Source organism: Nuphar pumila, chromosome 16 (assembly GCF_984573655.1).
Source record: "Nuphar pumila chromosome 16, dmNupPumi1.hap1.1, whole genome shotgun sequence".
In the NCBI taxonomy this organism is placed as follows: Eukaryota; Viridiplantae; Streptophyta; class Magnoliopsida; order Nymphaeales; family Nymphaeaceae; genus Nuphar; species Nuphar pumila.
The window spans coordinates 12401599-12427194 of NC_143264.1; the positions used below are offsets into that span (position 1 = coordinate 12401599).

The following is a 25596-nucleotide window of genomic DNA, read 5'->3' on the forward strand; positions in this document are numbered from 1 at the left end:
TGTCTCCAAAACCTTGTTAATTATGATTGGAGGTGTGATATCATATATAGGAGCCAAGATGGTGGCATCGTGCTTGGGCCCACCATTGTTGTCCATCTCAAAGATAGTGATGGCGTTTCGTTTGGACTGGGAATTGTAGGACCACAAATGCTACTTCCTTTATCACCGTCCATCCTTTAGATGGACGGTCAAGCAAGGGGATTGAGTACGGAACTGTTCTGCTGCTTAACTTCAGTATAGATTCATCTTTCTTCTATAAGGGAAAGCTCATGGCTTTGTACAGTCAATTTAGAAGTCCAAATTAGTAATCTTCTCCACTTGAAGGATCCAATAATAGGGTTTCAGTTATCAAAGCTTTGCTGTTATTCCTTGGTTGACGCTTATGTTCTTGACCTTTAAGACGAGGATCTCGTGTTACATCCAAACATGGCCCGGGTGGAGCAAGTTGCAATTGATAATTCAGAACAATTCTGAGATCCATGGGCTAAAGATAGTGGACCATGGGTTTATCATTATCGATGATGCCAAGGCAAGATCAGATTTCCTATGATGTAATATGCATCATTCTGAACTTAGCTAAGATTAAATTCGACTTGGCTGCACTGGATCTATGTGTTAGCTAAGCCGATCAAACTAAAGGTGCTTGTGGTGCACTTTTGGACTGTTGGTTACTTGGCTTGGTCAGGCCAAAGTAGATGATTGTTTGGTCCATTGGTAATGGAATAGACCAGTGCCCTAATGGTGCTGTCTGCACACCAAGAACGTCGGCTTCGAATGGTGGCACTCATCGTTAGTGGCGACCGTGCTTGCCTTCCATGACATGGACACATCTAACCTAGCAAGAAAATGCTTGCATGTCAATCATTATGGTAAAGATGACATGGGGAGCTAAACATGCTCATACCATGATGAGCTCATTAGCAACATTGTCTTAAGAGCATAATTATGCTAAGAGATGGAGATTGTGAGCCAACCACAACTATCATGTATGCAACTCATTTCCATGTTCTCTGGAAGCTTCCCTCAACAAGTGGAAACCTGCAATTCCATTAATTATTTACTGAATAAAGAGCTGGATGGGTTGTACAGTCCTACCTCTTTCACTTTGTATCATTGTTCTAGTTCACTTCTCATTTTCTACCCTGCATACTCGTACCTATATCCCTCTCAAATGTTTCACTTCTCACATTTCCTGCATCTGCATCCTGTATCCCTTGAGAGGACATTTCCAACCAGAATTGTTGGACCTACCATGAGTGCATGCCCATAATGGAAATCCTGATCCCAAAAGCACTTATAAAAGTAAAATCTTTAGAAAAAAAAAGAATCCCAATTAAACTCAGATTTGTAAATCAATGGATGTATCCTCACCGTATAATTCCTCTTTAGAAAGGTAAGAGTATAACACCATAGCTGATGCTGAACTGGGCTTTGGCCTGGCTCGGCTGGATCACTCAATTATTGGCTCCTTTGTTTAGAATTTTAAAAGTCAAGGAACACAATTATTCTTGAGAAAATTAATCACAAAAAGGAGCCCATCACTCTCAAACCCAAACGTTGGGCAAATTTGCAACCCCAATTGATAAAATTCACACTTGGGTTCATCCAGAACAAACACAGAAAACAGCATAACCATCTCTACTTTGATCTCGTTTTAATGCTTGGTCCATGTTTTCACGTTGAAGTTCGTTCAGTCATTTTGCCTTGGTACGGAAATCGTTGTGGCTTGCCTTTTTTCCTTTTTCAGGGGCAACATGAACCTGTGGCAGACAAAACAAGGACCTTTCCAACTTCTGCATTTATGCACCCATTTACACGCATAATTGTACACACTTGCATACATTCATATAAACATCCTTCACATATAAACAAACATGTCAAGCATCAAAGATGAATCTAAAATGACCCATCTTTGAGTGATCAAGAAACTATGATTTTTTTTTGGATAATCAAGCTGGGGGCAAGACCCCGACCGGTATTTCATATAGAAGAATACATCAATCACAAAGATTCCAAAGACGGAAACCAATCAGGTGGTTTGCCTTTCCATATTCCATCGACTTGGAGGCTCCCCATCTACACCAGATTCTCTGTAATATAATTTTGAGAGCTCGAGCATCACAGGCAGTGGATCCTATTAAAGGATAACAATTTTTCAGACAGCAAATTAGATCCTCTTATGTCTTCCCTCCATCATGGCGCTTCTTCCACTGCATTTCTCTTAGAAGATTCAATAATAATATTGAGGTTCTCATCTAAATCATTTACTGAATTAATTCAATTTACACACACATTCATGACATTTGGAATCATCAATGTAGATTCAGGGGCAAAACTGTAAATTCTATATGCAATAAACAACCCAAAAATTTCCCCTTTCAAGTCATGGCACCGGCACTAATCAACTGCACCATAGTAATTTCATGTTGTTTATAATGCTGCCATTAATACAAAGTGCTTGGTGGCAGCACATGGAATAAATAATACACAAAGCATAAATTAAAGAGTAGACATGTTTGTTTATCCATCCTTGAAGATACGTGCACAAGCTGTGGTGATGAAAACTAAGCATGGCAATCAAATGAGAGTTTTGTTGTCTGCCCTTTTGAGGAACTGTAGAACTGTTGCTCTCTTTATCTTTGCAAGAGGCCCACTTGGCCTTTTCTCCCCCTATAAACATAGATCCTCACCTCTTCTTTCCTTCCCCTTCCCCCCAACACAGCAATTGCATTCTTTCTCAAACTCAAGGCCATCCACTGATTCTCTCTCCCCAACCCCACAATTCTCTTCCTGAAAGCTTATCTTGAGACCAGACCAATTCCCAAGATTAAAATGGATGAAGTTGCAACCATTGCGTACTCGCAGGCTGCCTACATCGGAGGCCTCCAGGCCAACTTTGCTGCTACAAAGGCCAGCATACCAGGCTTCAACTCTAGTAGCTTCTCCATGCCTTACCTGCCAGCCTGCTTCCAAATTAACTCCCCTAACCAGGACTTTACTTCGCAGACCTCTTCGTGGAGTAGTTCGGCTTCGGATGAAGCCGAAGAACAGCAGAGCATGATTGATGAGAGGAAACAGCGCAGAATGCTTTCAAACCGAGAGTCGGCACGCAGATCACGCATGCGCAAACAAAAGCTCCTTGATGAGCTCTGGTCGCAGGTGGTGCACCTGCGTTCTGAAAACCGTGAGCTTATAGAACGGCTTAATTCTCTGTCTGACCAGCATGAGCAGATCATGAGTGAGAATCAATCCCTTAGAAAAGAAGCTACGGTACTCCGACAGAAGCTCAGAGATCTGCAACTGAATCCAAGTGCAGCTCGTTGAGACTAAGAGGTTCCTTGCAATACAGCTCATCTCCAAGCATTAGTGGCAAATCAGAAACCAACTGCTACATCCATTGATCTGCTGCATTAATATAACATCTCTCTCTCTCTCTCTCTCTCCTGTTACCATTCTATGAGAAAAAGAAGCTGACTAGGCTTCTTTTATTTTGAGCCTTATCTGTACGAGTTGCAGAATTAACGAGGAAATAAAAGTTGTTTTTTCGAGACTTCTTCATGAAGACATAGTGAAAAGAATGAAACACTTAGATCTAAAAACTGAATTTAATTATGAATACACCAGTAACCATCATAGTTTCACACAAGATTTAATGAATTATATATTAACACCACATTATATTCCCTTCATGGAAAAAAGAGTGCCACCTTCATCTCTTTTCGCCACATAAACATCTAGCAGCTTGCAAGGCAAAGTATGTGAGGATGACATTTGCACCTGCTCGTTTGATACAGTATAAGGACTCCATCATTGCTTTCTCCTCATCAAGCATGTTCAGCACTGCAGCAGCCTTGATCATCGAGTACTCACCAGAAACCTTTATCAGGAAGAAACCAAAATTGAGCTGCAGTGAGAAATAGTACTACTCGTCTAGAAGAGCAAAAAACAAAAAACTTGATGATATCGAAAAGCAGTTTCTTTCATTTCATATGTTTTTTCTTGGGTTTCTGAAAGAAAAAATTATCCATAAGCACCTGGAAGAGGGGATGATTGCAATGTGATAGACACAGCTACTTTGGTCAATGGGTCCCATTGCCAATTTGGAACTCAGGCAGCATAAAGTGGTGTGGTGGTGGTTGCCACCACTAAATAGTACACATAATTGCCATAACCAGTACAAAATTAGGACAGACCTTCCACTAAATGTGGCCAAAATGTTTTGTTGACAATGCATATAACAAAAAATCAAGAATGCTAACATGGGGAACACATTTCTCATTTCTGAAAATCATGGTCTAATTAGTTGTGTTAGTATGCGCTGACGCAGAAAACTATTTTGGAATATAGGAAATATATATTTGCTGTTTCTAACAGATTTCAAGCATTCCATCACTGCCAAGTAATCAAGGATAGCTTGTTCTAGAAAATCACAGGTAGGCAACTTGGTCTTTTTATTGAGAAGCAGAGTGCTTAAATTGAGTCCATCTGGCAGGAGGTATGGTTAGGTGACAAGGCCAAGTACTTTACAAAGTACTTGGGCCACACAAAACACAGAAAATCACTAACATGTGCAGTGATTTTCTGTTTAAAACACAAAAACAGAAAATTGCTACCCGTGCAACAATTTTCTGTGTAAAACACAAAACATAGAAAATAGTCAAATACACAGAAAATCCCTACACATGTAGCAATTTTCGGTGTTTTGTGTGGCCCGGTCATTAGATCTGCACCATCTGGCAGCCTGGTCTCAATGAAAATCAATGGCATGATGGTTGTTTCCCAAGTTGTTTCCGTATGACTGGAATGGATTTCTCATACCAAGCAACATCTCCTATCAGCTATCAAGGCAGAATCATGTTCAGATTTAAACATTTGCAAAAAAAAAAAATCACAAATCTATTGTTGGTTATGTGAAAACTGAGATGATCTTGAGCAAGTTGCACTAAATTAAGATGACGGCTTCTGATGTGCTGGTGTATGGACAAGTCATAACCAAAAACACATGTAGAGCATCTAAGAAAGGTAAATTACAGTTCATATTCCACTGGTATGCACAGGTTCTTAATATACTGGCATACTGATAAAACTAACAAAACCCATGTCAAGCATCAACTAAGATGAATTGCTACCATCAATGTTGTTAAAAACACGCATCAAGGCGCACCTCGCCTCGAGGCGCACTTAAATAGCGCAACTTACCCACAGCGCACGCCTCAAGGTGAGGCGCGCCTTACCCTAAGGCTTGCACCTCATTTGATTTAGGTCAAATGGGAGTCAAAGCCCCTATTTGACCCAAATTTAGGGTGAGCCCGACCCTTATTAGGGTTGGGCCCTCTCTTCTTTGCCTCTATCATCTCTTCATCCTCCCTCTCTCTCGTCTCTCGCTGCTCCATCCTCCCTCTCTTGTCTCTCATCTCTCCCTCCTCTCTTGCTGCTTCATCCTCCCTCTCTCTCGTCTCTCATCTCTCCCTCCTCTCTCGCTGCTCCATCCTCTCTTTCTCTCGTCAATCGTTTCTCCCTCTCTCGCTGCTCCATCCTCCCTCTCTCTCTCGTCTCTCCCTCCTCTCTCACTGCTCTAACCTCCCTCTAACTTGTCACTCTTCTCTCGCTGACTCATCTCTCACTCTCTCGTCTCTCGTGTACACAACAGAAAAAAGGAAGGAGAAAAAGAAGAGTAAGGTACTTCTTCCTTCCCTCTCTTGTTCATTCTCTCGTCTCTTCTTCCTCTCTCTTCTTTCTCCCCCTCTTCATTTTTCTACAGTGTTTGGCTGACCCTTTTGATATTGTAATGGATTTTAGGGCTTTAAATTAGGGGCTTTTGTGTGTGTGTGTTAATATTTTTGCATTCTTTTCTGTATTTGTTAAATTTTTGGCATTCCAATGCGTATATACATGCAAAAATGTGTTGGCTGACCATTTTGATATTGTGTTTGGTGAAAATAAAAGGATTTTAGGGTTTTAGATTAGGGGCTTTTGTCTGTTTGTTAATATTCTTGCATTCTTTTGTATGTTTGTTAATTTTTTGGCATTCTATTGGGTATATACATGCAAAAATGTGTTGGCTGACCCTTTCGGTATAGTGTTTGGTGAAGATAAATGGATTTTTGGTATTTTTTTATTTGTATTTTTAGATACTTTTTAAAGTTTTCAAAAAAAAAATTTGAGGCTTGCGCTTTACGCCTTGCCTCAGTTTTTGGTGAAGCGCTACGCTAAACCTCAACGCTTTTCACAACATTGGCTACCATATTACACTCATCCAACACATTGGAGCTGTAACTATGCTTTATAATGTTCAGTATAATGACCAAGAACATACAACACTACTTTTCCAAACGGGAGCATTGAAACTCCAAAGAGCAATGAAAAGGAATGTCAATAGAAGAACAAATTTGGTAGATTAAACCAACAAGGATTTTGCCCAGGAGCATCATAAAAATTTCCACCTGCCACAGCCTTAATCTGTGCAAAGTACTGGAACATTCAGTCGATACAATAATGGCAAGCCAAATATAACACACGTGATGTTCAAAGCATTTCTTTGGTAGATGAAACATAACTTGAGAACGAGGATACTAAATTATTTTCAACATATTCATGGGAAGCAATGATCTGTGATTATGCAATTGTTGTCAGGCGTACATATTGGCTTAGGCATACTAATAAATATGACTTACGACTCAGCTAACTTGATCAAACTAAAGCTGACTTGAGCCTAAGCCTCAGAAATCTGAAGCAGAGAACCAAACCAAAAGCACCTGGTATTACTAAAAGGGTCCACAAATTCACTCTTCTATTGGTTGTTGCATACTCCATTTTTGGCTTTGTCCAAGGAATAAAAAACACGAATTTATTGTTGACCTAAGGAAATATTGGCTAGCTCAAGAGAAGTCAATTTTTGGTTCCTGAAGGAAACCCACTAAAAAATAGCAGGAATATAAAAGCTGAGAGCTGAATTATTGTAAACAGTGTCACAAAAAAATAAATTATTTTATACATAGAAATAGCAGCTAGAGATGTAAGCTGGATGAGTCAAGACCCATGATTACCCAAAGACAAACAAAGAACATGCATCACCTGATATGCTGAAATAGGCAGGTAAGAATTATGTCGAAGAAGACTTATGACATCTAAGTAAGGCATAGCTGGTTTCACCTGTCAAACAAATTTCAATTGCAAACTCTTATGGAGATAATAGGATGAATATATGCATACATGAGAAGAAGCCAATAAAAAGAGTTTATTGCAGCTAATGATCTGATAAAAAGAAACAAAGGTACCATAAGGATATCAGCTCCTTCAGCTTCATCTTCACGTGTTTCAATGAGAGCCTCCCTATAATTGGCTGGATTCATCTGATAACTTTTATTTGCCATACAATATCAATCACTGTACTAACAATTGCTGACAGAGACAAATAGAAAGAAGAGCACGGGTCAAGATGAAAAAGATAAATACGTACGTTTTCTTGTCTCCAAAACGAGGATTTGAATCAATAGCTTCTCTGAAGGGACCATAAAATGCACTTGCATACCTGGGTATCAATAGGAAGAATGTTATCCTTGTCATGTCATAAACCAATACTTCGTTAAGCAAGCAAAAGGAGATCGAAATTGCTATAGTAACCATCTGAAGAACATCTGGATCTTCTCCTAAATCAAGCATAGCTTTTCCAGAACAGCAAGTAGCATGCAAAAGTGCAAAAAATTACTTTGCAGTATATGCCATGATTGATACATTCTCAAAGCCTTCTGCATCTAAAGCTGATCGAATTGCCCCAACCCGGCCATCCATCATGTCACTAGGACTGACAACATCAGCCCCAGATCGAGCCTATTAACAGGATAAGATGTATCAAACTACATACTTCCTTACAAATGGATGTGCAAGTGTGGATAGACATAAAAACTGAAGGCATCAGAGCTCACCTGTGCAACAGCCTGTTTGCACAACTGATGAACTGTCTCATCATTCATTATCATGCCTGTCATTCAAGAAACATAACATGCATTTGTTGTGTAAGCCTCATGGTCATGGATCAACGAACTTATGGAAACATTTTTCTGGCACCCTGAAGACAACAGAAAACTAAAGGCAGTTCCAACTATGAAGTACAAAATCCTTCTAAAGAAGTTTCTAGTCTAGTTTGAAACAATATATAATATCTTATAGCTAACTGTAGGTGAGAGAAAACAATGAAAGATTTTTCATCATAACTTTTCTTTTACCACAAAAAAATCAATTGAGGGATAATTAGAGTGTTTGAGATACATGCTTCAAAAAAAGGATAGTCATCCAAGCATCGCGAAGATACCGTTACACACGAAGTTAATAGACATTAACTCAACTTTTTATCAAGAAGAAGACTTACCATCTTCCCTAACAATACCATCATGTCCATCAGAAGAATAAGGATCCAGAGCAACATCAGTATAGATAACCTTAAATAAGAAATCAACATAACACTTTGTTAGCATAACAAAAATAGCATCTCATTGATGAGGCAAAAATATGAGTAGACAGGGATATAAGCTCACTATATCTGGATATTTGTCCTTGAGTAGGCATATTGCTCGAGGCACAAGGCCATTCTCATTATAAGCTTCATCACCTGAAGCTGACTGGATATGGGATCAAAAGGTTCCTATAATGTCAATAACACCAAAAAAGGAGCTAAGAGAATAAAGGGGATAGAAAAGAAATGGAAAAAAGAATAAACCTTCAGTGCATCAGGAATTTTTGGAAAGAGAACAACACTATTAACACCAACATCTCGAGCCTTGTATACCTACATGAGAAAGCAACAGCTCAAAGTTTATTATAAGAAAATAATAATCACCAGTTCATTTCTTGCCAAGGCTATAAGTATTACATCTGATGAGAGCCAAGAAAACTAACACAAATATTCATGTCAACAAATATTAGATTATCATAAATGCATTTTCGTAGTCACATAAGTTAGAATTACGCTAAGATCCAAATTTCTAAAAGGATCACCTCTTCTAAAAGTCCATGTCTCCATCCTAGCCTATAACATCCAGGCATAGATCCAATAGGAGTATCTTCTTCACCTGCATTGCTGTAAGATGTCAGCTGAAGGACATGCGTAAGCCTTGATGCATAGCAAGTGACAATGTGTCATAAAGATACAGATAAGATATGAAGCTAAAGTTCTTTCCATTAACCTTCGTGAATAAAAAGAGGAAGGATGAAATTAGCAGGGGACAAAGATGTTTCCTGGAAAGAAGCTCTTAATGTAGCCGACTTGCGGTTTCGACGAGGGCGCCTGGTAAGAGGCTGAAAAAAAATAAAATCATACCGTTACATACATACAGACATGCATGCATACCGATGCAATTTTGTGGCTTCCTTAAAGTTTTTGTACACCCACAAATCCATATATATATATATATATATATATATATATACATATATATATATATATATATATATATATATATATATATATATATATATATATATATATATATATATATATAGTAGAGGGTAGCTTCCTACACTGATCTGTGCCTACCACAGCATACAGGGCTTTTGAAGAGTTCTTTTCCATGTTTTTCTCGAATGTGACTATTCAAATGTGTTTGACGTACTTCATTTTGTACGATTCAACTCTTGCATCATCCGATTCCGACGTGCGGATAGGTTTTTATGAGGTTTGAAAACCGACAGTGTAAAATTTTTATAAATATCATAAATATCAAAGTCTTAAAAAATCACTTTTTTTATCAAAAAACACAATCCAAGTAACATTTCCTAGCAAATCAACCATGCCGAATGCACCTGCGGGGTCAGATTTGCTAAAACATAGAAACCCTCCATTCACTCGTGGTAGGCACAAAATGGAGTAGACAGCTACCCTCTACAATATATATCGATATATGGGAAAATATATGGTGATTTTGTACCATGATAAGGAGGTACACACTCTTGTTTGTGTGGATTTAGCCAGCAAATGTAGATCTAACAATACAGATGTATTTAGCAAGGTTTCTTTACTATGATAGAAGGTCCTATCATGTTTGATACACCACAATCATGTTTGAGACAGTGAAAAATCTACGGCTCACAATTCATGACAATAAATGTGGTTTATAAATTGTATAACACGTCATATTTCAGTCAACTTTAAAACATGAACATCGTAAAAAGTGCCTGCTAAACATGATCCAAAGGTTAAAATTTGCATTTGAAGCTTAGATGTATGAAAATCAAATGTGTACCACCATAAGTTATGATAGTACAGTACCACCATAGAAGCAACCTATATATATATATATATATATATATATATATATATATATATATATATATATATATATATATATAGGTTGAGAGAGAGAGTCATTAGAAATATGAGACTACCATGTGAACTGGGCGTTTCCAACACTTTTTTTGCAAATCCAACCATGTAGATGTGTTCGGCATGGTGAATTTGCTAGGAACCAACTATTGGATAGTGTATTTTTTATGAAAAAATACATTTTTTGGGTATTTGAATATTTATGAGGATTATGAGCTGTTGATTTTAAAGCCTTAAAAGTCTTGTTTATGCATCATAATCAGATGATTCAAGAGCTGGTCCGTATAAAACCAAGCATGTAGATCACATCTGTATGGTTACATTTAAGAGAAAAGAAAAAAAAGTCCATGAAAATCGCGGTTCACACGGTAGTTCTCATATTCTATTGACTATATATAGACACACACACACATATCTATATATGGATGTGTACGTAAAATAACTAAGGAAGCCATAAAATCACATCCAAACAATGTAAAAAAAAATTCAACATGCTTCTGGACATGCCAAGTAGAACATACTAGTAAAGGGACGACTGGTGTCCCAGCAGGAGCCTGTGGTTTAGCAGGAACAGGAGGTGCTTCTGGAGCATTTCCAGCTACAACAGCAGCTTCACATTCTTCATCACTTAAACCGAACTTTTTTAGTTTCGTCTTAATTTGGGGTTCAAGTATTGCTCTAGGAACAAATAAATGTTGTTGCCTCACTGATTGCTTGGTATGGACAAGTTTCCCACAGTTCGGCAATTTCAGGCCACTGTACGATTTCCTATCCAAGGATTTGATGGTTTGAACATTAGATGGAGTAATAGATAGTGAACATGCCATAGCTGCCAATATATATTTCTGTTAATAATTTCCTGCAAGGTAACATCAAAGGTTAATTGCAGGTTGTCCTTTAAAAGTAGATATCCTATGCATAAAGTTTAAGAGGAAATTTTAACAAAACAGAAACAAGCTTATGGAGATGATTGGAATACACACTTCATACATATTTTCAACTAGAAATTCTCTGAAAGATGGAACAAAGCCAGAAAAGACAACAAAGTTGAGAAAATGTAAAAGATCATAACCACCCTTCCTAGAAGAAATAAAGAATGACTGCAAACATCACACCAGTCCCTTTCATTCTTCTTTAAGTGATAGATAAGTAAAAAAATGTGAAATACAAGAAGGCCAACACAAACAAGTAGGGAGGAAAAAAGACAAAGAAATCCTGATGTTTAGTTAATAGTTACATAACCAGATTATCAACTTGTCCCTGAAAGTCCTGCCCAAACTCGTTAATGGAAGAAGAGGGAAGAGAGAAAGGAGAGAAGGAGAGAGAGGAGAATTGGTTGGCACTTGATTTCTTTCTAAGGTGAGGGGCGGCACCTTATAACTTTATATTTATAGCATTGCCCTAATAGGGCTGAATAAAACAAGGGTCAAAACATTAAAATAAATTACAAGAAATGCCATACATGACATGTTACATAAAATGCAATAAAGAAACAACAAATTACACAATATCTCTGGGACGTCCAGTCTAACACTCCCCCTCAAGTTATATGTGACGTCAGACATGTATACCTTGAATAACATGTTCAGATGTCGGTCTCTGGGTAATCCTTTAGTAAATATGTCTGCCACTTGATGATTTAAGTCAATAAATTTCATCTTCATTTCTCCTATCTCAATCTTATCTCTGATGAAATGATAATCAATTTGGAAATGCTTAGACCTATCATGCAGTACGGGATTTGTAGAAAGAGCAATAACACTTTTATTGTCACAATAAATAACAGACCTTGAGATCTTCAACTTCAATACTTTAAGAAAGTCTCTGACCCATGAAATTTCAGCAACCAAACTTCCTAATGTACGATACTTAGCCTCTGTGCTTGATTTTGCTATAGCCTTTTGTTTTCTGCTTTTCCAAGATATTAGGTTTTGTCCCAGGTAAACACAATAACCCGATACAGACCTCCGTTCGTCTAGATCACCAGCCCAATCAGCAATGGAGCAGCCAATCACATGATGAAAAGATAATTGATTCAGATTATTTTTATAATACACTAAACTGTGGCTCAAAGTTACTTTCACGTACCTCATGATCCACCTTAATGCTTCCATATGGACGTCTGATGGGAAATGCATGAATTGACAGATATAATATACTGTACAAGTGATATCGTGTCTCATAATCGTCAAATATTGTAGAGCTCCTGCTGTACTACAAAACTACTCTAGATCTTTGAGTAAATTACCTTCATGGGCTGATAACTTTCTATTCATGCCTATTGGAGTATCGATGGGTTTGCAATCATACATGTTAATTTTCATCGACATATTGATACAGTTCAAATTCTAGAAGGCCCTGCTCCAGATCCATTGCCCCTATCAAGCAAAACGGATCCAATGTTGAAGCCCCCGACCCGCATCGTGGGCCCACTAGGAATGAAACAATTGGTATAAAAGAAAACCTAGAGCAAACCCAAGCAATCTAAGTGAGGTCAAGACCAAACACCGAAGATGAATTCCAAATTCATCTGTAAACTCGGTGGAGGGACTAACACCAAAACCGGTGGTGTTCGCATGGAGGATGTTGGAGCTAGCCTTCAACAAATTTTGAGAAGGTTACAACAACTCCAAGTGGACGTACGAGCCACTCGTCAGCTACTACGGCCCATTGAAATTGATTATGGGTTGCATGAAAAGAAGCGCGATGAGCTAAAGGAAAAGATCGTGCAAAAACCCGTTCGTGAGGAGTGCACGAGAATGGACCGAGTTCTTGTAAATGAGAATTAGGAACCCGATCTTGCTGATCCTATCAATTTGTAATTATCAAAGTTTATGAGTGTCATGTTGACACATGTCTTAGATTTAACTGATAGTTGATTGGTCTCTGGACCCATGATTACATTTGTTGAACCAAAGATGTTTGTTGGGGTAAGTTGTGTGCACCTCGGTTTTTTGTCAGTTTAGATTGTCGGCTTACAGTTTGGCTCTAACTGATGGTTGTTTGATCTCTAGTTCTGTGAGTGTGTTGTATTACCCATTTATTTATTTAACCATTGTTATTATGGATGCTTATAATTATGTTTATCTGTGATGGTTATCTATTTTTGAAATCATAGTGTGTCGAAAGATTGTTAAAATTAATATCTTTATTATTCTTTGTGACATAAGTTTGTTTTCATTACAAGCTCTCTTACTTTGTGTGTTCTCTCCTATTATGCCTCTTATTTAAGTGTAATATTATGTGTTTTTTTATAATAATAAATTCTGAAACTTCATAAAATTTGGCTAAGTGTTGTAGTAAAATCGATAAATCCTCGATTTCAGGTGGCATCTGTTAAGTCTGGGTTTGGCCTAGGTCTCGTTGACAAGACCTAAACAAGCCAAATAAGATGTGGTAAAACTTTTTATTTTTGACCATTAAAATCGAGTGAAATTCGAGTTAAATTCAAGCAAAATTTAGAGGCAAAATTCTAGTAATATATCATTAGATGCGTCTCAAAATTCTGAAAACATTGATATTTTGTTTTCCTGAATTCGAGCTACGGTTGGCCCCAAAATTGCATTTTTTCAAAAATGACCCACCTCGATGTGACTGGTTCTGGATTGGATCGGATCAAATCCGTTTGACCCAAGTTAATATAGATATGGACCCAATCCAAGACCCATATTAAAATCTGGTCCAGTTTGAGATCCATATGGATATTTGATATGGATTTGGATCTTGGATCTAGATCCAAAAATCCAATTCCAACCAATTTAAAGTTTTAAATTCAATATAAAGGTTAAAATGAATGAAATTTTAACTTAAAAAGACTCCCAAAGGGGTGAGACATCCTCTGAAACTTTTTTTAAAATTTATTATTTAATAAATAATTAATTATTTCTGAAATTTATTTTTGGATAGGGTGGAGTTCTATAATTGTGGAACTCTACCTATTAAAGAGGAGATTCTAGAGGGGGCGTCATCCTCTAGAAAGACCCAAAATAATTAAAATATTAAAAAAATAAAAATAAGAGATAGAAGTGGTTAAGGAAAGGGAGAGAGATAGAGTTCTACACTTGTAGAACTTTATCCTCATCCCAAATCTGAAATTTAGAGGGGCGTCACCCTCTAGAAGAGTCCATCCTTTATAAAAAGCTCAAAAAAAAGAAAAGAGAAAGAACGAGAGAAAGAGGGAGAGAGAAAAATTGTGGGAGAGGAGAGAGAAGGGAAAAGAGGAAGGAAAGAAAGGAGAAGAAGGAAGAGGGCTACATTCCTTTCCGATCATCTGAAGTATTTTCGGTCTTTTTTTTTATTTTCAAACGAAGGTACGGGTTCCTCTCTTGATTCGAATGGGGAGAAATAGTCTAAATCAGACCTATGTGAGGATTTTAGATCGAAACAATAAATCTGATTTTTTTTAGCATGTGCAATCAAATGTATTGATGCACGAGGTTAGGAGTCTTGATTTTCGATGTATGCATGGCTTGTGTTCTGTTTATTCATGTTCAAACTTTTGATTTTATGCCAATAGCGTGTTATATATATATATATCAGAATCGCCCCCCTGGAAATTGCAGCCATAGTTTGGGGTTAGATTTGACCCAAACCGAGTTTGCTGCAGGATCCAACATATATATATATATATATATATATATATATATATATATATAGAGAGAGAGAGAGAGAGAGAGAGAGAGAGTGGGGATTTGGCCAAGGCTATATTTAACCCAACACGGTCTGGTTTGGGATCAGATCTGATCCAAACCAGACCTATCACAGGTCCAATAGGCTGTTTATAATTGTTGGAGTGTTCATGTTTTAAACTGTCATTAAGACATATTCACATAAACTGAGAACCATTGGCTGTTAATAAAATTTTAGCAGATCTGAATTTTTTTGACAAGCTGTGCAGCGGATATACTTTTCCCAGCATTATCATAGGGTCCATATTAATGCACTGTGCCATCATTGTAACTATTTTTATCAAAACTGTTATGAGTGTGTGTTTTAAAAAAAACTGTCATTAAAGCTTACATACATGTGTTAAAAATCTGTTGGCTGTGTAAGGATAGTAGAGTCGATATTTTGTAAGGTGCATAACAGTGATATATTATTTCTTGCCACTACTATCAATGCTTCATAGTCACGTTATTTCAAGGCAGTCTTATCAGTGTTATATCAAGAATATATTGCACCCTGTCAGGTGGTCCAAAACAGGTTTCGATATCGACACAAGGATCGGTTAAAATTCTGTTTTGGTCCCTAGAAATTCCTAAGACTGTTTATAGAAATTTATGGGTTGTAACAAAAAGAAATCGGATTTGATAAACTACCCTGTGAACTGTAAAAAAAAACTCATTTTTTTACTGATAAGTTGGACTGATATGCTTACCGTGGACTGTTACTGAACAAATGATTTTCTGATCATATTATAGGCTGAAATCAGATTTGATCAGATTATATCAAATCTGATTTCTCGCCGACAACCATTAGTTTGAATCTACGATTATACAGCTTGTTTTATCAGCCGGTGTATGGGCTGATCATATCGGTTGATACACTCTAAATCGTGCACCTCACTCACATGAGTTAAGATTCTCTCATGATTAGGTAATCCGTATGTACATGTACTGCGGTTCTATTGGACAGAAATAAATTTTTAGTTTAGTCTCACACTCTTAGCCTGTTTTTGTAAATGATGTGTGGAGGCTGATGGTATGGAAATGTGTATTCTCTTTCAAAATTTTCAGGTCTGCCGAAGGTGAATATTGTGTTGTTTCGGACCAGACCTACAGAACAACACGTGACTGTTGTTCTGGTCAGGTCTACCGATTTCCATAGTTGGTAGATCTGAACAAATTTGCCAGTTTCCTTAAACGTGTAAGATCTGGTCTAGATATGCCATGTTTGCGATGGTTGATGGATGTTTCCTTTGTCATCTATATCACATGGGTGCGGGTGCGGGTGCGGGTGCGGGTGCGGGTGCGACACGGGTGCGGCACAATTTTAAAATTTTTGGACACGGGGACTCGGCAAAATATATATATATATATATATAAAATTTTATTTTATTTTATTTTTAAAATGCCACAGCACAGTCTGTGTGACTGTGCACAGTCACAGACTGTGACTGTGCACAATCCACAACACTGTGACAGTGCGACTGTGCACAGTCACAGACTGTGCACACTGCACAAAATGTGCACAGTCTGTGACTGCAGCACTGTCACAGCACTGTGCTTCTTTTTATATATATATTTTTAAATAAAAAATATAAAAAATTGGTTTTTTAGGGACATTTTTGGACTCGGTCAAAATTGACTGAGTCCAAAATGTGGACGGACTCGGCCTGGACTCATTGACCGAGTCCGACTCGGCCTTGACCGAGTCCGGGCCGAGTCCGAAGCCGCACCCGTGTCGGGGCGTGTCGACTCGGGTGCGGCACCTCCTTAGCCGAGTCCGTGTGACATAGTTTGTCATGTGTTTGAATGAAGACATGAACCCGATTTTTCGTGTACACAACTTTTTGCACATGAACCATGTCTCAAAGTACACAATTTTTGCACATGAACTAGATTTCATGCTTTACTAAAGGTTACATGTGTATACCAGATTCAAAAAAAAAATGATGTGATCAGGTTTACGCATATGGACCAAAAAAGAAAATTTGTTGTCATGTGATGTGCAACTTGAACAACTTTGCAGTGTTCAGGCTCACATTTGTATTGGCTCCAAATTATGTATCATACTCCATATTTAGTTTAGTTACGTGTGCTCATGAAATTGAATATTATGTTGGCATAAATATGCATATCATGAACACATAATATTTGAAGTTACTTTAATGTTGTAATAACATGATCATATACATGTTTGGATGTTATGCATGAGATGAATCATGAAAAAAAAATGCATGTTGCAAGCAAGTGTTCATGTGCATATGCAATTTGTTTTATATGTACATTCTTGTTGTGCATGAATGTGCATTATGGATATTTTTGAATAATTGTGTAGTTACATGTTCACTAAGGATTTTTGCATAAGATGCATCGGTGGTCAGATGTGAACAACTGGAACTCATGTGGGCCACGGGCATGCATTTCTCTAAAATTTGTATATATGCATTACAAATCCATTTTGAAATTATTGCTTTCTGAATTAGTTGCACTGTTAAATTGTAATGGGCCAAGGTCCCGTGTTGTGTTTTGCATGTTGATTTGCAAAACGATTCTTTTGTAAAGAATTTGACTTTTATTATAAAGATAAAAAAGATAAACAGTGCAATTAATGATTTTTTTTTATGACGGTTTTGGGGAAACCGTGAGGATACTAAAACTCTGCGCGCAATTGTGCCCCTGAACTCGATATGGTGATTCGTCTTCTGGCTACAGTTTTAGGGAGTTTTCAGCCACTTTGCCTATGGGTGGTGTTATAGACACAACTGTTGTTATTGGTATACCAAAAAAGTGACATCAGTGAGTGTTGATTTTCCTGGTGTCCCGATATTAGATGTTGATTTTTAATATTCCGATGGATGATGTTGATTTCAGATATCGGTCGAAGAACAAGTGTGAAATCCTGTAATAAAATACAAATTATGTGTTAAGTTACAACTGAGAACCTATCTTGAACTTCGAGAATTTGTTGTACTCGTTTTGAGTATCCACAGAATAAATTATTCATGCATGCGCATTGAAATCATGCATATTTACTGTTCTGCATTAGTTCATGCATTCTTTACTTGTTCTGTATCATGTGAGATATTGTTATTGCATGATAATTACTTTTAAATGCTTGAATGATAATTGAATTATGAGATTGTTGTTGTTATATTTCCTCTGAAAACTTGCATGCATTTTATTTATGTTTTTTCTTGCCTATTTGGATTTTTAGAAGAATTTATATAACAACAACAAACAACAACTACGCCTTCATCCCAAAACAATTGGGGTCAGCGATATGAACCAAAAAAGAAATTCATTTTGGGTCTTCCACATGAATCCTTTTCCTCCAATCATTTCTATCCAATGCCATGTCCACGGTGAGGTTCAAAGCATTCATATCCTTTCCTATCATCTCCATCCAAGTCTTCCTAGGCCTACCCCGACCTTCCTAGAAGAATTTATATAAAAAATCTTTAATTCTTACCCAGTACTTCCTATGTTTTTCATAGGATCTGAAGCTCAGTGATGAGGACGATTGCCACAGAGAGCCTACGAGAATGCGTGACTTACCTTCTGTTATTTTTGGACAGTGTGGCTCTGTGATTTTAAATTTTAATTTGCTTCTGTTCTCATACTTTGATTTTTTATTAATAAAGTTAGTTATTTTGTTTTGATGGTTCAATATAGAGATTCCTTGTGGTTTGAAAGTTGTTAAGTTTGTGAGGCCCTGAATCCTTGGGTTTTGGTTTTCGCAATTGTTTTAAAAAAAAATACTTTTCAATGGGGATGAGTTGGGGTCGTTACACTAAGTGTCATTTTATATAGATAAGAGATATTATTTGTATGGTGAGTTATGTGCACCCATTGGTTACTCACACTTTTTCATGTGTGTATAATACTCTTGTTATAGTAGCTGATACACCTATTTAAGTGTCATTTTATATAGACAAGAGATGTTTTGATAATGTGGTGAGTTATGTGCACCCATTGGTTGTTCATACTTTTTTTGTGTTTGTATTATGCTCTTGTTCTAGTAGCTGACACACTTGAATATTGAAGTTTGTCTCTTATTTAAGTGCCATTTTATATAGACAAGAGATGTTCATACATTTTGTATATTTGTTAAGCGCATAAGTGACTTTGTAATTGATTCTTGTTCTAGTCACTAATACACTTGAATTTTGAGGTTTGAAAGTCTTGTGAGGTGATTGCTTGTGGTGGTCGAACTATTGTTAAGATTTACAAATATCATTCATTGTGTTATATGGGATTTTTAAATCTCTCTATAAAATTTCTAATTTTTTATTACTCATTTGTCCTTATATGGGAAATGGTTATTGAAATACTTTCATGCATTTTTTAAATATGCTTTAATTACATGATTAAAGATATTTTAAATTTGTTCCGTGTTGGTTGCCTTGCGTATTTTGCATAATTAATGCTTTTGCTAAGCATATTATCAATAAAATCATTTATTGTTATATTTGTTGTAAGCCCTTTGTTGGCTTTTTGTGTTGTCGCTAGTGGACTTATGATTGTGCACATTGAATTGTGTTTTTGTATGCCCTTATTTGGCTAAAATTTATCTTTTGCTCATATCTTTCATAAGTTGTTTTCTCTTGAAAGGTTTTCTAATACTTGGTCCATGAGTGACTTTTTCATTAATTCTAAACTATTGCATGACTCATTCATATATACATTAGTTGTAGGGTTAATATTGTTTCTAGAAATGAAATAGTTGATTAATTCATGTTTATTACATTTGTCTTGTCTTGATTGAATGATTTGAATCATTATATTTTCCGTTGTATAAAAATGTTTTGTTCTTAAAAGAAAATCTATCCATGAGAAATTTACTCTTCTTTGTAGGATTTTATGAGTTAAACTCCTTTGTGAGTTACTTATTAATGTTGTTTGAAAACTCCATATTTCATGCCTTTTATTCATTAATACGTTTTTATGATAAATATATGTGTGTATTGATTTTGAATAATGCATGTTTTTCATGAATGTTTAAAGTAGTTAATGATTTATGAGTTTATCTTTGAGATATTTTGTGCATGCATTTCTTTCCTTTTATATATGCAATTATGTTCTCTTGTGAATTAGTAACTATGACTTCTTAAAATTATCTATTGAAGTGAGACTCTCAATGACTATTGTGTTTTGAAAAATTAATAATTTTTTCTACATTAAATAATTTTGAAAAATATTACATTGTCTTATTAAATATTTTCTATAAATTGTATTTTTGGCGTGCTTTGCCATACTCTCTCCATAATATATAACTAATATAGTTATCTTTTGAAATCTTCTTGTGATATGTATGCATATAGTTGGGATGTTTTGTTAGCTCTATTTACATGTTCTCAATATGATTTGTCAGCTTTATTTACATGTTCTCAAGATGATGATATTGAAGATCCTAAAAATCCTCTCTATAATGGAGCATATGATTGAAGATCAAAAACACCCTTTAAAGAATCACCAAATGGAAGAACTTGATGAAGTCAATGAAGACATTTTATGTAATAGGTTCCTTCTTTTGTAATCGCAAACTTAGAGTGAGTCACCGTAAGTTTGAGAGGGGTGTTAAGATGGATGTACTACATATATATATGGTATCTTAGTCAACCTAGGTTGACTAAGATTAGTCATTGGAGGCTAGTCCAACGGCTAGAATACTAGTCATTGGACCCTCTCCAACAGTTAGAAGGGCTTCTCCTTTTCCCCCTTTTCTCTCTCTTCTCTCCTCTCTTCCTTCTATATATATATATATATATTGTGGGTGTGTGTGAGTGTGAGTTGAGAGAGTGATGGGCAATGTTAGGTATTTTGTGTGTTTTGAGAGTTTTGTAGTGATTTTATGTAATTTCTTTTGTATTTTATTAGTGCTCTTTATTAATGAAGATATTCATTCACATTCAATGTGTTTCACTTTTGTTCTTTATGTTTTTGTCCAAATGCATTATGTTTCAACTCTTGGAGCTTATTTTAGAGTGCATCGGGATCCATGCCATTTTGTAACACAGCCAACCTATGGTTGAAATGCCTAGCATCTGTTGAACTAAGGAAGCAGCAGCGGCAGTTTAATCATCAATGAATATGGGGCAATTTAGAAGTTTATCCTTAAACGCCAGTGCACTGTTTGAAGAAGGAACTCTTTTTATAGAATGAACAAAGAATGATAAAAATCACCTTACTAAGCATAAAGAAAATGAAGGGTTGAACAAAAAGGAAAGGCCTATACATGTGACCCATATAGACATGGGCATATTTTTTATCAGTAAGCATAGTTGAAGTGTCTAAAAACCTCAGAAGCCTGCTTTTGCAAGCATGAAACTGCATGTTTCTTTCACGCTTTTGAAACTTCATGGCAAACTCGGCTCCCCCAAATATGCAAAGAAACTTTTGTCAATTAGATACTTTTCGTGTTAGAAGACTTGTCTTTTCTTATTAAAAAGTTGTTTTTTTTGTAAAACCTACATACAATGGGTATTTTTAGGAGCAGATTAAAGATACATTTAAGTAAAAACACATGCCTTATCTATTTTTTTTAATGTCACTTCCTGTTTGCTTTCATTCTCGCTTCTTGCTTCTTTCTATGCATCCTAAATGCCTCAAGCTTCATGCACTTGAGCATTTTTTAATTGTTAGATTCTTACTTCAGAATTCATGCATTGCTTCTCGCATCCACTTCTTACACAGAAAACAATGGAGAAAAGCACTGTTACCACTTATCTGGAATGTAAGACCAGAAAAAGCTTGTTCATAAGAATCACTATGATTTGGTTCCGCTTCTATGGAATCACTTTCAAGTATCATTTATGTTTCTTCATTATTCAATTATAAATGGACTTTATTACAATATGGTACTCCAAATGAATCTTTTGATACATCAGTTTTTTATGTCAGCTATGAATTTTTATAATTTTAGGCCTGCCCTAGTGCCACAGATAATGGCTATATGAAGCAGCACCAATGTCTGTTTATGCCTTGCTAGAAAGAAAACTTTAGGCATGATGCTTTGGATCTTGCTTGATGTTGACCACTAGTTTTCAAACATCAAAGTGTCGTCTTCAAATTATAAATTATTTCCTTGTTTGCACATGTAACACTTCAGTTGTGACTAGATTTTCACCCTTGGCAGTGGCAGCACCTGTGATCAGCATTTTTGCCAACATGAAACAGCCTTTAGCCACAAATTTTAGGATACCCGTTGCTTGTTTACAGAAGTAAGCTTCCGCCAATTTTGTTCAAAGTATGTCATTTGATGGTGCAGCGATTACTGTCACTTTTTCATATCTAGCTATCATTCTTATGTGAGGTCCTGGATGTTGACATCTTGTGAATGATGCATAACATAAATTGTCTAGTTTTGCTAGTCATTATTTTTCTGATGCATTACCATTTTTTCCCTTGATTCATTAGACTTGAAGCATTTAAAAAAGAAAGCTCAGAGAATTATGCTGCATTGTCAAACAAACAATGCTAGATTACTCACATGACTTCAGATGCCACTTGCAGGTTAGTATATGAACATTGGAGATGGTTCCAAACATGTTTACATTAGTTAACTTTCATCCTGGTTATTTTTTCTCATGCATGACTTGGGCAACTCCATATGTATAAAGCAGTAGAGATGTATGTTACACGTAAGTGCACTAAAGGCTGTAGTTTCGGTGGAGACTAAGCTGCTGCTTGTCCATTTGACTGTTCTAGTATTGCGGTAAACAACCACCTTAAAGGGTATAAAAGTTCCAATTTACTCTTCCAACTGAAAGCTGTCTATGCATAAAAAGAATTCAATTTTTTGGTCAATCTTAGTAAACCAAAATCTTTTCCCTCTTCATCTCCTCCCCTCTCCAAAAATAGCTTTGACTCACTCTTGTAGAAAGTTTAAGCAATCCCAATTAAAACTGTCATATAGGTACAGCTGCAGTATGTGTACTACATGAAAATTTCTAAACAAATGGGTTTGGCGGTACATTATATATATATATATATATATATATATATATATATATATATATATAGAGAGAGAGAGAGAGAGAGAGAGAGAGAGAGAGAGAGGGGGGGGGGATTGTGCTGCCCCCATTTTCGTTAGGTCACAGTTAGGACCCTTTAAATCATAGTTTTAGGTGTTTTATGCTAAATTTGAATTGTTAGATGTGTTTATCAATGTTTATTCAATAAATAACATGTCTTTGATTAAGCATTTTTTTGCTCAGATGCATAGTTGGCAAACTTGTGAATTGGAGTCGGATGACCCAACTCTTGACTCGTGAGTCAGTGGGTCGACTGAGTAACACGGACGAGTTAGGACCATACATTTTCTAGTGTGAAGATAGATATGAAAAAAATCAAAATTCATATTGTATAATCACTAAATTTAGCACATGACATCAATGACTAAGCTATATAAGTATTTAACTATACATAATTGTTAATATATATTATTTGAAAACATATAATTCTTTATAACAAGTATTATTTTATGGGAATTATGCATTAAAATCACAAAATGCATGACAAAAATATTGTTTTTGCATGTGGATCGGCAGTCTTGAATTGTGACCCAGTTGGGGTCCGATCCGGGTCGACTCGGGCGATTCCCAAGTTGACTCGCCGGGTTTGCCAACTATGCTCAGATGTGTATTTTAAAGAGGTAAAGAAATTAATGGTTGATATTGTACTAAAATTTGATGATAAAATATTCACATTTTTACATCAAATCAATTTGAAACAAAGCTTATTTCTCAGTAAATAAGCAATGATAAACACATCTAACGATTTCGATCTAGCATAAAACACCTAAAACTATGATTTTTAGAGGGTTCTAATGGTGACCTAATGAAAAAAAGGGAGCAGCACAATCCCCAATCATATATATATATATAGGAAAACCCGTATCTTCGAACAGGTTTTCCTTCAAACACCTTCGAACACGCGGCACTACGCCGTGCATTCTTTTTTTTCAAAAAAATGACTTTTAGCGGTGGTTTTGTACCCCCACTAAAAGTCATTTTTTCTTCCTAGACATTTAGCGGCAGTCAAGACTGCCGCTAAATGTCTGGAGCATGCTCCGTTTGATCGCGCACGATCAATGGCAATGGTTTGTCCAACCCATCTTCAAACAGACGTGATTGACGGCGATGGTTCGTCCAACCCATCTCAACATTTCTCAAGATGAACACTACACTCATCTTGATAAATGTCAAGATGGATTGCGGTCAGGCAGGTCCCTGGGTGACCACCATGCAGCGACGCTGCATATAATGCGAAGTCTATTACAAAAATGCTCTGCAAGATGAAGTTATAGACTGACAATCATGAACTGAAAATCTAAAACATGTCAAATATACTCCTTCGACAAAAAATTAATGATCAATACATATGTAGCGAACATTGGATACTTCTGATACTGTACATTGACCACACATTGGGCGGATCATAAGATGGATAAAATCATGACAGTTCCAAAACCCAATTGACCCTTATACCGGGCTGTACCGCGTCAAGATGGGTAGGGGACGCGGTGGTAGTACCCATGTTATATAGTTCACCAGGTGCATCTCTACAGCTGTAGCTAAGCACACAGGTCCAAGCACTCAATCCAAAGTTACGTTTACTAGCAGCAACTCATTCAATTCGCAGCAGGAAAACATCTAATTTCTATATCAGAAAAAAAGAACAAAGCAACACAACAAAAGCTTCTGAATCAGAAACAAAGACAATCACTCAATTCCGCAACCAGGAAGCCACAAAACAACATATAACAACCTTGAAAACCAATCCACAAGAAAGAAAACCCCAGATTTTCCGAGTCATGCACCAAAATTCAGAGAAGGAGCATCGATTTAGATCTATCAAACTCATTCAAACAAGAGAATCATAGCAGAACCGTAAAATAGACACATTGTTCTCTACAGATTGAACATCCTTTGCATGCTCCTCTACGTTTCTTACAGTCAAAAGTGAAGAAAAGAAGAAATTCACATGAAAAAACACTGGCGAGGCGACAACCCACGCACTTAAATTCCAAAAAAAAAGCGGGAAAAGAAAAAAGAAAACCAGAAAGAAAGCGATAAAGGAATCAAATCTCAATATTGGATCTAACATTAGAAAAGGAAAAAGAGAAAAAAAAAACATAGATTACGAGGAGGAGGAGTTTGAAAATGAGGAAGTTTTTTACCTCTGCCTGCCTTATGGGAAGAGCCAAGAGCGAAGGGAGAGAGAGAAGGAGAAGCTCCGACAGTTGGAGGTATGTATAGGAAGCGGCTAACCGAGAAAAGGCCCTCGGTCATTTCTAAAATCTCGACACTGTGATCCCACTTTTCCGGTCTTGGCCAATTTTTTATTTTTATATGTATAGGGATGTCAACGAGTTGGGTGCAACACGATACCCTGCCCAAATTCGAGTGTGTTAGGAAGGGTTTGGTACCCAATTATGGATCCGATTAATAATTGGATCCGTGTTTGGTATTAAGTTTTGCATTCAAACCCAAATCCGAATTCAACTAAAACCTGAGTTTGACTAAAAATTTGACCTAATTATGTGTAAATTTCGGGTTTTAAGTTAGTTGGATCCAGGTTTAGTACTTTTTATCTGCATTCAAATCTGATTAG

General features: G+C 36.6%; 2 protein-coding genes across 2 annotated transcripts; one reads left to right on the plus strand and one right to left on the minus strand.

Moving 5' to 3' along the window:
* The first annotated feature begins 2832 nt into the window (after positions 1-2832).
* Positions 2833-3324, plus strand: LOC149812938 (basic leucine zipper 43-like). Its single transcript, XM_089991018.1, has one exon. The coding sequence runs from the start codon at positions 2833-2835 to the stop codon at positions 3322-3324; it is 492 nt and encodes a 163-aa protein (XP_089847144.1).
* A 262-nt stretch (positions 3325-3586) lies between these two features.
* On the minus strand, positions 3587-25386 carry LOC149812939 (delta-aminolevulinic acid dehydratase, chloroplastic-like). The gene is made up of 13 exons (XM_089991996.1): positions 25163-25386; positions 10840-11177; positions 9183-9294; positions 8995-9068; positions 8717-8785; positions 8535-8618; positions 8369-8438; positions 7926-7981; positions 7709-7830; positions 7460-7531; positions 7278-7359; positions 7075-7152; positions 3587-3877 (listed from the first exon to the last, which is right to left on the minus strand). The coding sequence occupies exons 2-13, from the start codon at positions 11143-11145 to the stop codon at positions 3710-3712; spliced, it is 1293 nt and encodes a 430-aa protein (XP_089848122.1). The 5' UTR covers positions 11146-11177; positions 25163-25386; the 3' UTR covers positions 3587-3709.
* Positions 25387-25596: the final 210 nt, after the last annotated feature.

Bases quoted from the DNA above. Each gene is read 5' to 3' on its own strand.
- LOC149812939 (XM_089991996.1), bottom strand. From the start codon at position 11,145: ATGGCATGTTCACTATCTATTACTCCATCTAATGTTCAAACCATCAAA. The intron at 8,786-8,994 runs GTGATCCTTTTA...TTTCTCATGTAG, and splicing joins GACATGGACTTTTAGAAGAG to GTATACAAGGCTCGAGATGT. The intron at 8,619-8,716 runs GTTTATTCTTTT...TCCCATATCCAG, and splicing joins AAATTCCTGATGCACTGAAG to TCAGCTTCAGGTGATGAAGC.
- LOC149812938 (XM_089991018.1), top strand. From the start codon at position 2,833: ATGGATGAAGTTGCAACCATTGCGTACTCGCAGGCTGCCTACATCGGA.